This window comes from Trachemys scripta, chromosome 6 (genome assembly GCF_013100865.1).
Source record: "Trachemys scripta elegans isolate TJP31775 chromosome 6, CAS_Tse_1.0, whole genome shotgun sequence".
Lineage (NCBI taxonomy): Eukaryota > Metazoa > Chordata > Testudines > Emydidae > Trachemys > Trachemys scripta.
The window spans coordinates 26323793-26339988 of NC_048303.1; the positions used below are offsets into that span (position 1 = coordinate 26323793).

The 16196-nt window shown below is 44.2% G+C and overlaps 1 protein-coding gene across 1 annotated transcript in view; it reads right to left on the reverse strand.

Annotated features, from left to right (window-relative positions):
* The window catches only part of OXCT1 (3-oxoacid CoA-transferase 1), a 129735-nt gene extending 118368 nt beyond the window's left edge, over positions 1 to 11367 (reverse strand). The window contains exons 1-3 of the mRNA XM_034774748.1: positions 11060 to 11367; positions 8793 to 8901; positions 2522 to 2612 (exon numbers count right to left, since the gene is read on the reverse strand). Coding sequence (XP_034630639.1) covers positions 2522 to 2612; positions 8793 to 8901; positions 11060 to 11167 — 308 coding nt within the window. The 5' untranslated portion in view covers positions 11168 to 11367. The remainder of the gene's footprint in view (positions 1 to 2521; positions 2613 to 8792; positions 8902 to 11059) is intronic.
* Positions 11368 to 16196: the final 4829 nt, after the last annotated feature.

A 16196-nucleotide genomic window follows, 5' to 3' on the forward strand; every position in this document is an offset into this window, starting at 1 on the left:
CAGCAGATTAAAAGAAATTTTGTTAATGTTTAAGCTGCACTTGTAAAATTAGAGGAAAGAAAGTTAAAGAGTAAAAGCCTGGATCTGGTCTTTCACACTATCAAGTTGCACCCAGCTTCATTATGTATTTTAACTCAAGGAAGCATCCAACTTCAGCTTGTATTTTCACTCAGATGATAGATTTTTTTAAAACTGGCTAAAATTTTGTTAAATGAGAACTCAAGTGTTATACATTAATATTCTGAACCTTTTATAACAGGAAACCTTACTGGAAGAGGACAGTCACTTTTCAAACAGCTTTTTATTTATTTTTAATATGCTAATGTCTGCACTGCGGTGCGGAAAATACTTAGAATGACATTCTGTTCTTAACTCACATTAACCCCCTCTGGTAAAATAATGTTAAGAACCAACCTGCAGGGGAAAGGACATTTCAGGTCATCTTTTCTAACTACACTCCTATGTTCTCTCACTGCCCCCAACCAACAAGATGCAAGGTCCCGGATTCATCATCACCCTTCCCTTGGAAGGTGTGGATAGGGTCCCACAAACTTCCTTTCCAAGGAAATGGTCCATAAAAACCACTAATATTAATCCAGTTCTACTGAAACAATGTAATATTTTGTCATTGCCTTGATGTGAATTCAGAGTATAGAAGAAACAAAGTAAGTACAAGTCTGCAAAAATGATAGCACGCTGGCATTACTTTATTTGCTTGACATTACAAGCGACACTGTGCCAAAAAAGAGGTGTGGGGGGGTGGGAAAATGGTGAAACAGGGGATTTAAGAAGCAAGCCTACACTACAATAATGACCTGTAAACACAGCACCTTGGACTGCGATCACAGATTTCACAAGAAAAGGAAGTTTAGGTCAAGTCAGCAAGTCCTGGGAAAACTCCCAGGAGAAAGCATAAATGCTACAAGAAGATGCATTCATGATTTCACATTCTTCCCTCTAAGTCAATAACAAAACATTGTTCTTCAGAGTTACTATGGGTATGTCTATACTACCCGCTGGATTGGCAGGGGTCGATATCGACCCAGCGGGAGTCGATATCGACCCCCAAGCGGTCTCCTGTCGACTCCTGTACTCGACAGCCGCGAGAGGCATAGGCAATGTCAATGGGGGAGTGGCAGCAGTCGACACACCGCAGTGAGTAGATCTAAGTAAGTCAACTTCAGCTACCTTATTCATGTGGCTGAAGTTGCTTAACTTAGATCGATTCCCCCTCGTGTAGACCAGGCCTAAGTTGCTGACAGTGTCATTTTATCAGATGAGTTATTAAACAAAAGTTATCACCACTTTTGGTTACTAACCATCCCTTGAGATATTGCAAAGGAGATGGGGTGCTAGCCCCAATGGGCTGGGCAAATTCAAATATAATTAAATATACTCTGCACATCAGCATCCTCCCTGCAGTTTCACTCTGTATTCTAACAGTATTGCCATGCACTGTTAAATAGCTATTATGTTCCATCCTAGAAGTAGATACACTTCAGTGGGTGAAATTATTTCTATATACGAAGATTACTAAATGCTCTGGAAATCATCATCAAAGAGTTCTAAAAATACACAAGATAAATTGTGCAAAGGCTGAGGGATAATATCCATACTCAGGAGTCATTCTCTCTTCCCACTTAAAAAAATGCTTAACAGTTAAGAAATTCATGTAAGAAGACACACAAGGATGTCTACATTGCCATAAGAGACCCACAGCATGATTGCAGCTGGCCTGGGTCAGCTAGCTCGGGCTTGCGGGTCTCAGGTTGTGGAACTACAAAACTGCATTGTTAATGTTTGGGCTTGGGCTGGAACCCAGCTCTGATACACTGTGAGGGGGAGGGTCTCATTGCCAGGCTTCAGCCCCAGCCCAAAAGTCAACACTACAATTTTTAGACCCACAGCCCAAGACCAAGTCAGCTGACCTGGCCTCTGAGACTTGGTGCTGTAGGTTTTTATTGCAGTGTAGACATACCCCAAAACTCACTGAGGAGAATCCCTTCTGCAGTCTTTTGTTGTAACAAAGTTACTATGTGAGTAACAAACGGAATGTTCAAAAATTCCCTACGACTTAAAAAAGGAAGTAGAGTTGAAATCATGGCTTTTAAAACAGTTTAGCCGAAATATGTAGAACCAGGTTTTGTGGTGGCATTCAACAGAATAAATAACTCACCATGTGCCACAGCAGTGACAACAGCTCTCGATGACAAAGCTTGGAAGTCTACTGTACTTCTATAGTCATGCCCAAATAACTGTTCCAAAAATAGCTTAATGAGCAGCCATGGGAATTTGTCCAAATCATAACAAGATCTTGGCAGCTCAAAGCACATGCACCTCGCATCACCCTTTTGGGATAATTTTGGCCATAGAATGTCAAGTCACAAGGATGGCTCTTCCCAGGGAAAATATAACCTCATTTCCAATGGAAGACTTATCATAGCTCTGTTAAAATATAATTTATGTAAGCAGGTTTATTAATTCTTTATATACAATATTCCAAGGGTGTATGAACACCTACCCTGCATTGTTACTGACTGCAGTTATCCCTTTTACTCCAGTCTTCAGTAAGCCTCCTATGAGGTTCTCTGGAATTCCACACAATCCAAAACCTATGTAAAACAAATATAAACAAAGAATGTAACAAACATTCTAGAGGGAACAATTTCATCATAAGAAATAAATCTGTGCAGCAGATGATAAAAACCACATACATTCTGCACAGAAGAGAATAATCTGGTTATAGATGAATAGGCAGCTCAACACTTGGAGAAAATGTTTCTCAGAATAGGGAATAGGACTTTAATCATGCAATTGCCATTACTATGAATGTTGGTTTGGGAGGGTACAATCTCCTTTCCTTTCAGTTCATCCAAAAGTCATCTTCCCTTCCCATTATGTTGGCTATATTTATCTCCATACTGGACTTCTACTGTGGCTTCCCCGCTTCTGCAATATTAAGTTTAAGCTTCTTCTCTTCAGTTTCGCACAATCCATAGTTTGCCTCCAGCTACATCTCTGCCTTCATTTCCTCTGATATACTCTCCCTACTTCAATCCAGTCCAGCTTCAGTCCTGAAGACTCTAATTCAGATCTCTGCTACCAAACTGTAGAACTAGAGTAACTGTGATTAGAGTTCTCTCTTTCTGTATTCTCATCTTTGTGAGAACACAGAAAGCCCCATAGGCCTGGGGCAGCCCCTCTTTTGCCTTAAAACCCCCCACCAGCAACTTGTAAAAACCCAACTACTCCATAAAACATTCCAAATAAGAAGAGCACATGCTTTTCTGTATTTGCTAGATGGCAACTACCCATCATTGTATTTAGACACTTGTATATTTGTATAGGACCCATGTGATTTTTTATTATAAACTCTGCAAGACAAGAATTATGTTCTTTGTTTGGATCAAAAACTAATACTTCCTCATGTAAATAAAAAAACCTCTGCACTAAGTGTGTATTTCCCTTCAGCCTTACCGTTATGAATTTGTGATAACTATCAAGAGAGCCCATATGATACATTTTAAAAAATGTGATTACATTGATATCTTTAAAAAAAATCCAGCTTTCTGTTTACAAACCATATTGATATTTCACAGTAAAAATTACAAATTTTAACTTCTGAATAGGAGACATACAGGACACTTTTACAATGTAGATATAAAAAGTGTTACCAATTGGCCAATAAAAGGAAACTGTAGCAGAAATATAACCTAAATCAGTCTTTGCAGCATTTTTCCATTAGGGAATTTCAAAGTTTTTGTGGGTGTGTGCATGTGTGTGGGTAAAAGTTTTTCCTAAGCACCTTAGTGACTCAGGCCTGGTCTACATTACCAAGTTAGGTTGATGCAAGATGCCTTGCATCAATCTATTTGTGCATGTGTCTACTTTTAAATGCGTCTCCCACTGATGTAAATGCCCCACTGTGGCAACACAGTAATACCAGCTCCCCAAGCAGCACTGAGCCACAGTCGACGTACTGAGGTTGATGCAGCAAGAGCAAAAACACTGGTTACTTCTGTTGACACTAACAGTCCACCAGCAGCTGTCCCACAATGCCTGATACTGACTGCTCTGGTCACAGTTTTAACTCCACTGCCCAGGGGTCAGAGACTGGAAGGCCTCCCTCCCCTTTAAAGCCACACAAATTTTTTAAATGTCTTTTCCGGTCTTGCTTGGTGAGCACACCTAGCAGCTCTCCATTGCTGAGTTCAACTGCCCAGTTGACCATGCTGTCTACACACTCCAGATGGGCTCCTGCTTGGAGAAGACAGAAAATTCTGGCTCTCCTGGGCCTGTGGGAAGAGGCTGTGGAAGCACAGCTATTGACCAGCCGTAGAAACATGGACATTACAAGCAGATCACACAGGGGATGTGGGACACGAGGTACAACAGGGATCAGCAGCAGACATGCCAAACCCATGGGGGTGGAGGGGGAAGAGAGGAACAAAACACAGAAATTGGGCTTGTTTTTGGCTTAATTGGCTTGTGAGTTGCTTGTTGGCTAGTTTTTGGCTTGTAGGCTTTTTTTTTTTTTAAATCGGCTCCCAGCAAGCAGGGGCAAGAGGCAAGCAGAGGTAAGGGGGGGGAGGGGGAGAGTCAGGGGTGCACAGCGGGCCCACCACACTCCCAGACTGCATGCCGGGGGGGATCCAGTCACAGAGTGTTGGGGTTGGCTTCTTTTGGCCTTGTTTTGAAGTGGGATTAGCTTGATTTTTGGCTTATTGTGAAAGTCGGGGTGCTTATTTACCACGTGAAAGCTTGCAACTGTGATCAGCAGCAGTGAAAGCCAAAGAACTGTGGCAGGCATATCAGAAGACCAACAGTCAATCCACTGCTGAGATGCAGACCTGCCTCTTTTGCAAAGAGCTGCATGCCATACTTGGCAGACACCTCACCACCACCCTGCACACCACTGTGGATACTTCCAAGGAGCCCAAGCCACAGGCCTCTGGCATGAACAGCGAGGAAGAGGAAGACGTGGCGTAACTGGACTCCCCGTTTGCAAGCCAGGACCTATTTAAGACTCCACTACAGTTCAGTCAATCCCAGCAGTCAAGCACAGGTGAGCCCATTGCAGGGGAAGGAACCTCGGGTAAACATGTGATGGTATTTCAATGACATACTGGTGGCACCCCCAATTTAACACTGATACCAATTTTTCATTAATTTACTCATACTAGAAGAGGTAGCAGTACAATAAAGAGAGGTAGAATTGTTTATCTGCTTTTCACTCCCCTGTACAGTTTGGGGTGAGGAGGCATGGAGAACAGTTTGTTTATGAACACAGGGATGTCCTTTGAATCCTCCTGAGAGGTCTCAATGAAAACTTCATGGAGATACTCTGCAGTCCACTCCTGAAGATTTCTAGGAATAGCAGCCTTTTCTTCCTCTGTTTTAGGACACTTTCCCATGTCAGTCAGCAATAAACATTGGCAGGCACAGGCTAGCAGCATATTGGCCTGGGCAGCTTTAGGATACCAGCAGCAGCAGTGTTTTCTGTGCCTTTATTACCCTGAGAAGTGAGATACAAGCTAAAAATCACCACCTGTGGAAATGGTGCCAGTATTCATTGCCATTGCCCTAATCATAGTTCCATGCAACCAAGAAATTCCCTCCTCATTTCTCTCACCTTGGAGGGCCATGGCTGGTGCTGCGAGTGGCACTGTGCACAATCACTCTGAAGCAGAAGTGCAAATAAGCACGTCCTGCTTAAAACTTTAGGGGGGCAAGAGAAGGAAGTGCCAAATCTTAACTTTCACTTTCCATTGCGACTATATTGACAAAGGCAGCTCAGTGTTTAATCTGCAGCTTCTGCCTTTGCGGCATTGTGGGGTCCCCCCCACCCCCGCACACACACACACGCACAGAATGCCTGAGCCAGATAAGGAGGGGAGAAAAGACAATTCAGGACAATATGTTCAATGGGATCCTGCAAGCCAGTGCTGCGTCAGACCATGAGCAAAGGACCTGGAGGGTGAGCAGTGCAGACAGCCTGGAGAAAGAAAGAGCAGATGTGGGTGGCATATACAGATTCTGCAAACTCTTGTGAGCCTACAAGTTCAATATAACAGGCTTGCCTCCCTTTGCAGTCCACAGACAACTCCATTACAGCACTTCCCTATACCAGCCCCTCAATATTTCACACGGCATCAGGGGCTGCATCTCAACCCTTGCCACTCCACCCGGGAACATTATGGACAACTACAGCTTCACATGCAGCAACTGTGGCATTCACAGGTCAGTATGTGTAGGTAAAATAGATATGAATGTTCTTTCCCTTTTTAACTTCTGGTGCATTAATTTATTGAGTTTTAAATGTATTTGATTTTAAATTGCAGAGATTTTTCTTTGCACTGACTTTGTTACTGAATAAAATTTTATTACTTGGGAAATAATTCATCTTTACTCTGAAAACACCTACATACTTGCTACTGTGCGGTGTGACCAACTCATAGGATCAGTGACAGTGTAATAATCAAATATACAGGAAGCACCACAGAATGAACAGGTGCATTGGCAGGGTTATATTCATAGATATGTGCCAAGCACCCACAATTCCTAACAGGCCCCGAAACTGCAGGGCCAGGTAGAGCACAGTTCATCACAATGCATTACTGAGACTTAAGTGTTAGAGTACTCTCAAATCCTCCCTGAGCCAGATAGCTCGGTGCTGAGCTCTTCTAATAGCTCTTGTGTCTGGCTGTTCAAACTCAGCAGACAGTCACTCCACCTCCACCCCGGCAGCAATTCGCCCCCCCCCCCCCCCTTGCTTCACAGATATTACACAGGACACAACAGACAGCTTTAACTATTGGGATATCCCCCTCCCCCCCCCACCACACACACACACTGAAATCCATTCTTGTGAGTAAACACCAGCATCCCTTGCATCTACCAAAAGTATATTCAACTGTCATTCTGCACCTGCTGAGCCTGTAATTGAATCTTTCCTTGGTACAGTGGAGGTGGCCAGCGAACAGCTTCATAAGTGTGGGGAGCCAGGATAGGCTGGATTCCCCAGGGTCACTATTGGCATTTCATCACCACCAATTGTAATCACCTATCGGGAAAATAAGTCCCTGTTTGCAGCTTTCTGAACAGTGCTGTGTCCATGCAAACATCATGCACCTTCCCTGACCAGTCAACACTGATGTTGGTGAAGCATCCTGGTGATCCACCAATGCTTGCATAACCATAGAAAAGTAGCCCTTTCTGTTGACGGTTATGACAACTGACAGAGGCATGGAGACTGCACAGTTCTGCACTGAGATGGCAGAAAGCAAGGAGGACTATGCAGGTTCATGGGATTTTAAAGAAGGCTTGAAAATTAAGGGACATAGATGCCATTGTGGGATGGAGAGTTGCATGCTGGGAAGTTAACCCTATGCTCCCAGTCATCCCCGTCGCAACTCATTTCTGCCCTACCAGGCATTGCCAAAACTTCATGAAAGACAGTGTGCTGGAGGGTGATGGGCTGCACCCTGGGATACCTACCCACAAGCACTCCCCGTGAATACATGCAGTGCCGATGCAAGGAGCCAAATGTGCACTCAGACAAGCGATGTACTAATTGCAACGGCTTTTATGCCAATGAAATTTGCATCAACCAAAATTTTTAATGTAGACATGGCCTTTGGTGCTTGAGTCCCAAGTTACCCATATTCATTAAGCACGATATAACTAGGGGGCCACACTCTATGGTGCTTCTTTAGACCACAAATAAGGGGCTCCTTGCATTCCTCCATTCCACGCACAAGCTCCCTGTGTTCCACTCTCCCATGCCCCTCTATTTCAGAGACTTCCTTCGGTCTCCCCACCCCCCTCCCTAATGACAGAGACTTTGTGTGCACCCTCATTTTTCCATTCCCCACAAACAGGGTCCCCCAATCTCTCCATCTGCCAGCGATTCTGTGTGCCCCCATTCCCAGGTTGTGCTATATCAGGGATCTGTGTACACCATCATTCCCCCTTTATCTCCTTCTTCCATAACAGGGTTCCCCATTCCCCTTTGCTATGAGTTCTGTGTTCCTCCTCACTCCCCCATGCCATGTGTATGCGCCCCCATTCCCACCTTCCACCTCATGTCAAAGGCTCGGTTTGCCTTCCATCTCCCTCCCCCATACCAAGCTCGCCCATTCTCCCGCTCCCCCATGTCAGGGGCAGTCAGCACCCATTCCTCACCCACTGCTAGCATGTCTCATCTTTCTGCCTGGGAGATAAATCAGCATGTTAAGCTCTATTGGGAGAGTGGGCAGAGATGAAATAGGGTATTAAATTGGTGCCATCAGCCAGTTCATTTATATAGAGACACTTGCAGAGGTGCTTGAAGATGTGTGCCAAACAGATGGCAAGAGCTCTGCATTCCCCAGCCCCCAATTTTTCCATCATCCACTTTTCACCAAAATCCATATTAAATTTTACCAAACTGCAAATTTTTGTCTCACCATTTAAAGGGATACTAGTGACCTGAAAAGGCCATCCACCTGAAAACATTCCACACCTAAGTAACATCTAAGTTTTCTGTTGCTGATGGTTAGTTGGGGAGGGGGAGTTTTCTGTGTCCCCCCCCCACATTTTTCTGCTAAGACTCAGACAGTTTCTTACTTACTGAAAAGGCCCTTGTAATCATCAATAGGAGAATAGGAAATGCTATATTAAAAAGAAATATTTTCCTCAGTACAGGATATTTAAAAGGTGTTCTAACCACTTTTTTAAATTAGTCAATTAAAAAATTCAAGTTGAAAGTGTCCTACTTAGAAGATGAGAGGTTCTCGTTAATTAATACTTACCACCAACAAGTATAGTTGCCCCATCAGGTATGTCTTTTACTGCTTCCACAGCATCAGTATAGAATTTGGTGTTGCGATGACTGCTAGTAGAGAAATAGCAGCCACAAATCTGGAACAACATTAAAGGAAATCAGCATGCATGAACAAAACAGTTTGTATTACAGCTTTATGATGGGAAGTATCCCATGAACTGTGTAGGAGGGAGACTGCATCTACAAAGTTTGGAGTTTGAATAGCACAAAGTCTTTCAGTGTTTGGAGGGAAGGGGGATTGAGTTCCAACACCTTTTTGCGAACCAGTGCCCTTCCTGGACCTCCAAAAGATCAGCTCTGGTTGCTCTGCTTCTCCTGGCGTTCATGACATATATATTATGCTACTATGTTTATATGCAATATTGATTCCACTTAGGTGTCTCTTTAGACAAAAAAATAGTCTCATAAAATAATCTTGTCTACAGAAAGAACAGGAGTACTTGTGGCACCTTAGAGACTAACAAATTTATTAGAGCATAAGCTTTCGTGGACTACAGCCCACTTCTTCAGATGCATATAGAATGGAACATATATTGAGGAGATATATATACACACATACAGAGAGCATAAACAGGTGGGAGTTGTCTTACCAACTCTCAGAGGCCAATTAATTAAGAGAAAAAAAACTTTTGAAGTGATAATCAAGATAGCCCAGTACAGACAGTTTGATAAGAAGTGTGAGAATACTTACCAGGGGAGATAGATTCAATGTTTGTAATGTAACTTGTCTACAGAGGTCAGTGTATTTTATAAATATGTCCATAGTTAAATATCAGTATTTGTTCATTTCTTCCAATAACAGATTGTAAATGCAACTCACTTAACCCAATGTACTGATTTTAAAATGTCTGGCACTAAAATTAATTATGGGGTTGCAGCTCTAAATAGTACAGCGGGAATATGCTTCTCACTTCCCCGATATTGTTTGGTGGGTGTGTACACACACACACTTATATAAAAGGAGATATATAAATATGTGAATATAAAGCCTTAGCTTAGGAAGCCTTGTCAAGGTGAAATTAACTATGTTTTCAGTTGTTAATTGCCATTTGTGATTTGTTACACAGAATCATCATCTGTTGTTTGCACTGTAAACAACCATGTGGGGTAAGATTATAGGTCAACCACCCCCACCTGTGAAAATGTTGAAGCAATACAATTAATAGCATATTTTAAATTGAATGAATCTTACAAATTCATCAATATTCCAAATGTTGAAAAAAAAAAAAGATTTCAAAGTATGAACTACAGGCCCCATCCTGCAAGGTCACTACATGCAAAGCTCCAAATCCGAGTTTCAAGCTTGCAGGAGATGGAATTCTAGATCTAGAATTCTAGCCCCAGAAACTTTCTTGCCCTTTTACTTTTCTAACTGACCCCAAGACCAGACCCCAGCCTTCATGTCCTGTTGTGTGAGGCACACTATTTATGAGTAATTTAAAAGCCACCAAAGGGCACGGTGAAAGTAGTTCATTTTCCCGTTAATACATTTTAGCTAGCAATATAAAGAGACTAGTGTTTTCATCTATACTGCTTAGTAAGAAGCCTCTGACAGCAGAACAGGCCATTCTGGGGCTGAGGAAATCTCCAAGAATGTGTTCACAGGTATATTAAAAGTCACTTCTTGTCTTATCCAAAGACAACAGCGCAAGTCCTGAACAACTAGCTCATTATCAGCAAATCATAACACCTGATGACTCCGTGGTTTTTCCGTTCTTTTCTGATCCAGTACAGAGACCCAGCTGGAGGGAGGACTCTGCATCTTCCAAAGCGGATCTTATAAATCGTTGTCATTGTGCACATTACACACCAAAGCAGGCACCCAATTAACGCACGAACGGCTGTGATAAAGAAACGGGAAGGCCTGAATTCTGGCTATGAAGACTAAAGAGGGCAGGATCCTAAAGTCAGTTATTTCCCTCCCCAAGGTCAACCCCACACGCCGCCGTCGGGATGTGCTGAAGGACTCTCTAGATCCCCTTTCTACGCCGGGCGGAGACGAAACGTGCCATTTTGTAGCCGAATCTGACAGCAGCTACAGTGTAGCCGGGGCAGGGAGGCGGCGGCGCGGGGCCCGCGGGTAGGCAGCGAGGCGCAAAGCGGGGAAACAGGCCATCGATTAAGGCAATTCACAAGGTCGCTGCAGGGCTCGTCAACGGGACGCGCTGTGGGAAGCCAGCACAACCCGGACTCGCTCTGAACCGGGGGAAACTCTCTCTGCGCCCCCCCGCTTACCTTGGCTTGGGCTGCCAGCAGCGCCGGGGCGCTCCCCCTGCGGGCCCCCCGAGCGGCGGGAGGGGAGATGCCGGGGCTCAGCCTGCAGAGGAGTTTATACGCCGCCATCTTCGGGCTTCGCAGCGCGCGGGGCGGGAGAGTCCGGACTCCGGGGGAGCGGCAGGGAGCTGCCCTCGGCCGAGCAGAGTACGCGGGGGTGGAGGCAGCAGCTGCCCAGCCAGTGCAGGACGGGAACGCGAGGCGGCTGCAGCGGGCGTTGCAATCACATGGGAGCGGGTGGGGCAGGGGCTCGGCGCTGGCTGCCCTTGACGTCTTGCTTGTAACCCTTGCGGGGGAGGCGCGAGCAGCTGGGGGTGGGGGGTGATCGGGGGCGCCCTGAGCGGTGTGTGCTGGGGGGAAGGGGCTCAGCCCAGCACCCACCAGCCTGGGCAGGGCCGGTAGGGCGCGGGGCACCCAGCCTCCCTTCCCGGGCTCTGAAACGCGCTGCAGGAGCAAGCCCGCAGCCCGGCACTGAAGTCGGGAGCAGAGCAGGGGGACCACACAGGTCAGCGGTGGAAGCAGCGCGGCGTTAGAGCCGCCCCATGGGCGATGTAATTACATGATGACAGCTGAAGCCAAAGGGGCATAGAACTGGGCATGGGGCATTGAACTGCACCCCCCTGGCCTCCCTCCCGCCCAGCAGCTCCCCTGATCCTGCTCTCCTATGAAATCTTACTTTACTGAGGGGCAGCCTAGGGCCCCTAGCCCACAAGGGATTATCTGACCTTCAGAACTAGGTCTAATCAGTGACCAGTTTCCTTTCCTGGCCCTACAGAGCCAGCTGTTGTGTCCCAAACACTCAGCATTGGCAAGGAGAGGGTGAGTGGGTGACCTGACAGAATTCCAAACGATAGAAAAGCTCTAAGTAGAAAGGCCCCAATTCTGCAAACAGCTGTCTGATAACTTTATTCCTGCAGGAAGTCCCCCTAAATTCACTGGAATTACTCATGTGCATAAATGATGGCTAGATCTGGCCCTAAGGGACCTACTGGTAATATTTTGGAGTAAGCTGATGATTTCTAGCAATGTACAAGTGTCCATGTTGCTGAGGTATTGGGAAAAAAAGACAATGCCTTTCTTTTCCTAAAAGTACTGTTAATAACTACAAATTCTCTAAAAATAATCGATGGTGGCCTGGGAGCTACTTTGACATTTGAAATAGGATGCCAGGAGTTGCCACTGGAAGTGAATTACCTGATTGTGTGAGCTATTTCTGCTTCAGCCTCACTTCTGAATATGTTCAGACTGCACACTGTGCAGTTCCTCATCCTTGCTATTGCCTCTGCAATGGATGAACTCTGCACAGGTTCATTTTTAGCATCCAATATTCTCAGATTCTATGACCATCCATGACAATCTGACAAACAACCGGCCTTACTCTTGCTGCACCCAGCACTGATATCAAACACCTATCTTAATGTTGGGTAGATAGTGCTTATTAATATTTTAGCTTTTAGCTCTTTAAAAAAAATTAAGAAAACAAATGGGGAGAGAGAACATCTTCAGGAAGAGAATCACAAAATGAAACACTGAAAGCAAACCACACAATGGTGAACATGAAACAAAAGCCATGTTTTCTACAGTGAATGTTAAAATAACTACTATTGTAATATTTATTTCTGTTACAATTGCTGCCCACATTTTAGAGAGGGGATGCAGCTTTGAATTATCCCTCAAGAGAGACATCTGTTCTCATACATTTCTCATCTGAAACTTTGAACAATGTGTCACATTTGCTATGTTTAAATTTATACTTGTTTCCCTTTTCTTCTGGACTGCTATTTATGTATATAATATTTCTATTATGTATACCTGCTTGCATACAACTGTAATTTTAAAAAATCTAAAATATTGTAATATAAAATGTTAGGATTTTAAATGGTTAAATTTCAGCTCTCTCAGCTTAGCCACTACCCATGTACCACATGATCACTACCAGGCTTTTAGATACTTCAGCTGGGAAGAACATCACTAGCACAGATGATAGCTTGTTTAAATGATCACATGATACAATGCTTTTGCTGTTGGCATTTCTGTTGCTGAAAGAAGAAGAAAAATACAAACCATCCCTCCACCATTATATGTTTTCTACAAATAACATGAGGGAGGTTAGTGCTCATGAAAGTAGAAAATCCCCTTACAGATTTGTCATTACACCACAGTTCTGAGCAGTGTCACCCCTTTGTTCCAGTTCCAAACCACTGTCAACCAAAGACTGCTCAGCATGCTTTATTGAACTATATGTAGATGTAGAAGAGAATAATTTTGACCTACTGCGTCAATTTTTAAAGGAGTATAAAGTGAATGTTATTTATTATTTGTATTACTGGAGCACCTCGTGGCCCCAGTCATGGACCAAGACCCCACTGTGTGAGGTGCTGTACAAACACAGAACAAAAAGACGGTCTTCACCCCAGCAGGCTTACTGTACCCATGAAGTCATGTGTGTGCAAACTGGATGATTGTAAGTGCAAACAGGCACAAAGGGATACATTTGTCAAATGTTCAGACTTATAGGAGGGTCTTGGGAGTGCAAAAGGTATTGTGCTCTCCTTTGAAAAGTTAGCTCTAAGCCCAGCATCTCATCTTTTAAGGTTAAGAAGTTTACTACATAAATGACAGCATGGCAAATATGCAGTATTATTTAGTAGCTGAAGCACAGGACTAAAAATTAGGCAACTTACCTACCCTTTACAACATGTTCATCATTCCTTTATCTCACATTTTGTCCATCTTACCTATTTAAATCATAAGCTCCTCAGGGCAGGAATCATCTTTTATTATGTGTATATGTGCAGTGCCCAGCACAATGGTACTGCAAATTATTATCAACCACCATTTTTATCTATATAAGGGGGTTCGAGCGGATGATGGAGCAAAGACATGAGGAGACTGAAGGGAAAAGCTCAGACTTGCAGGTGGAAGCAGGACCAAAGAATTCTGAGGGGAGACTGCTGGGTGAGGAAAGTGGACAGTGGAAGCATGTGACTAAGAGAACCAGGCAGAGGAAAAGATGGGCCAGTGAAGGAGAAATAGAACTCAGGAACAGGTTTGCAGAGTTGGAAGATGAAGAAGGGGCACAACAGGTGGTCACTGAAGGTGGGAGGGCAAGGAAGAAGAGAAGAGCAGCTAGTCCTATAGGAAGAGGCGAAGAGTCAATGGAGACAACACCAAATATGAGCCCCAGGAGGATACGGGATGGGTTGTGGAGGATTGCAAGGGACAATAGAAATCGAGAGGACTTGAAGCCAGAGGGAACGGGATAGACCGGAGAGTCGCACTGTCACCAGGAAAAGGCAGGTCTACATGATTGGGGACTTCTTACTGAGAAGAATAGACAGGCCTGTAACTAGAGCTTATCCGGAGAACAGAAGGGTGTGCTGTCTGCCAGGTGCTAAGATACGGGATGTGGGCCTGAAGCTGAAAAGGATCCTAATGGGAGCAGGAAAGAATCCGCTGATTGTCCTTCATGTGGGAACGAATGATACAGCTAGATTCTCGCTGGAACGTATCAAGGGAGACTATGCCAGACTGGGGAAGACGCTTAAGAAAATCAAGGCTCAGGTGATCTTCAGTGGGATTCTGCCTGTTCCTAGGGAAGGGCGACAAAGGTGTGACAAGATTATGGCGGTCAACAGATGGCTGAGACAGTGGTGCTATAAGGAGGGCTTTGGGATGTATGGCCACTGGGAAGCATTCATGGACAGAGGACTGTTCTCTCGGGATGGACTTCACCTGAGTAAGGAGGGAAATAGACTTCTAGGATAGAGGCTGGCACAACTGATTAAGAGAGCTTTAAACTAGGAATTTGGGGGAGATGGTTGGGAGATGTCCAAGTAATCTCCATGCCGGAATTTAACATTGAGAGGGAAGAAAACAAAGCAAGAAAGGATACAGTCGTGTGTAGGAGAATGGACATAAGGAAGAAGGGTAGTGTGGATCCCAATCTAATAGGTGATACTGGTGGTAGAATGTCTGTGCCTAATTGGGTAAATGTCAGTGAAGCCAAACGGCAAAAATTAAGATGTTTGTACACTAATGCGAGGAGCCTAGGAAACAAAATGGAGGAACTAGAGCTACTGGTGCAGGAAGTGAAACCGGATATTATAGGGATAACAGAAACATGGTGGAATAGCAGTCATGACTGGAGTACAGGTATTGAAGGCTATGTGCTGTTTAGGAAAGACAGAAATAAAGGCAAAGGTGGTGGAGTAGCATTGTATATCAATGATGAAGTAGACTGTAAAGAAATAAGAAGTAATGGAATGGATAAGACAGAGTCTGTCTGGGCAAAAATCACATTGGGAAAGAAAGCTACTAGAGCCTCCCCTGAGATAGTGCTTGGGGTGTGCTATAGACCACCGGGATCTGATCTGGATATGGATAGAGACCTCTTTAATGTTTTTAATGAAGTAAACACTAATGGGAATTGTGTGACCATGGGAGACTTTAACTTCCCAGATATAGACTGGAGAACAAGTGCTAGTAATAATAATAGGGCTCAGATTTTTCTGGATGCGATAGCTGATGGATTCCTTCACCAAGTAGTTGAAGAACCAACAAGAGGGGATGCCATTTTAGATTTAGTTTTGGTGAGCAGTGAGAATCTCATAGAAGACATGGTTGTGGGGGACAACATTGGTTCGAGTGATCATGAGTTAATTCAGTTCAAACTAGATGGAAGGATAAACAAAAATAGATCTGGGACTAGGGTTTTTGATTTCAAAAGAGCTAACTTTAAAGAATTAAGGAAGTTAGTTAGGGAAGTGGATTGGACTGAAGAACTTGTGGATCTAAAGGCAGAGGAGGCCTGGAATTACTTCAAGTCAAAGTTGCAGAAACTATCAGAAGCCTGCATCCCAAGAAAGGGGAAAAAAAAATCATAGGCAGGAATTGTAGACCAAGCTGGATGAGCACGCATTTCAGAGAGGTGATTAAGAAAAAGCAGAAAGCCTACAAGGAGTGGAAGATGGGAGGGATTAGCAAGGAAAGCTACCTTATTGAGGTCAGAACATGTAGGGATAAAGTGAGAAAGGCCAAAAGCCATGTAGAGTTGGACCTTGCAAAGGGAATTAAAACCAGTAGTAAAAGGTTCTAT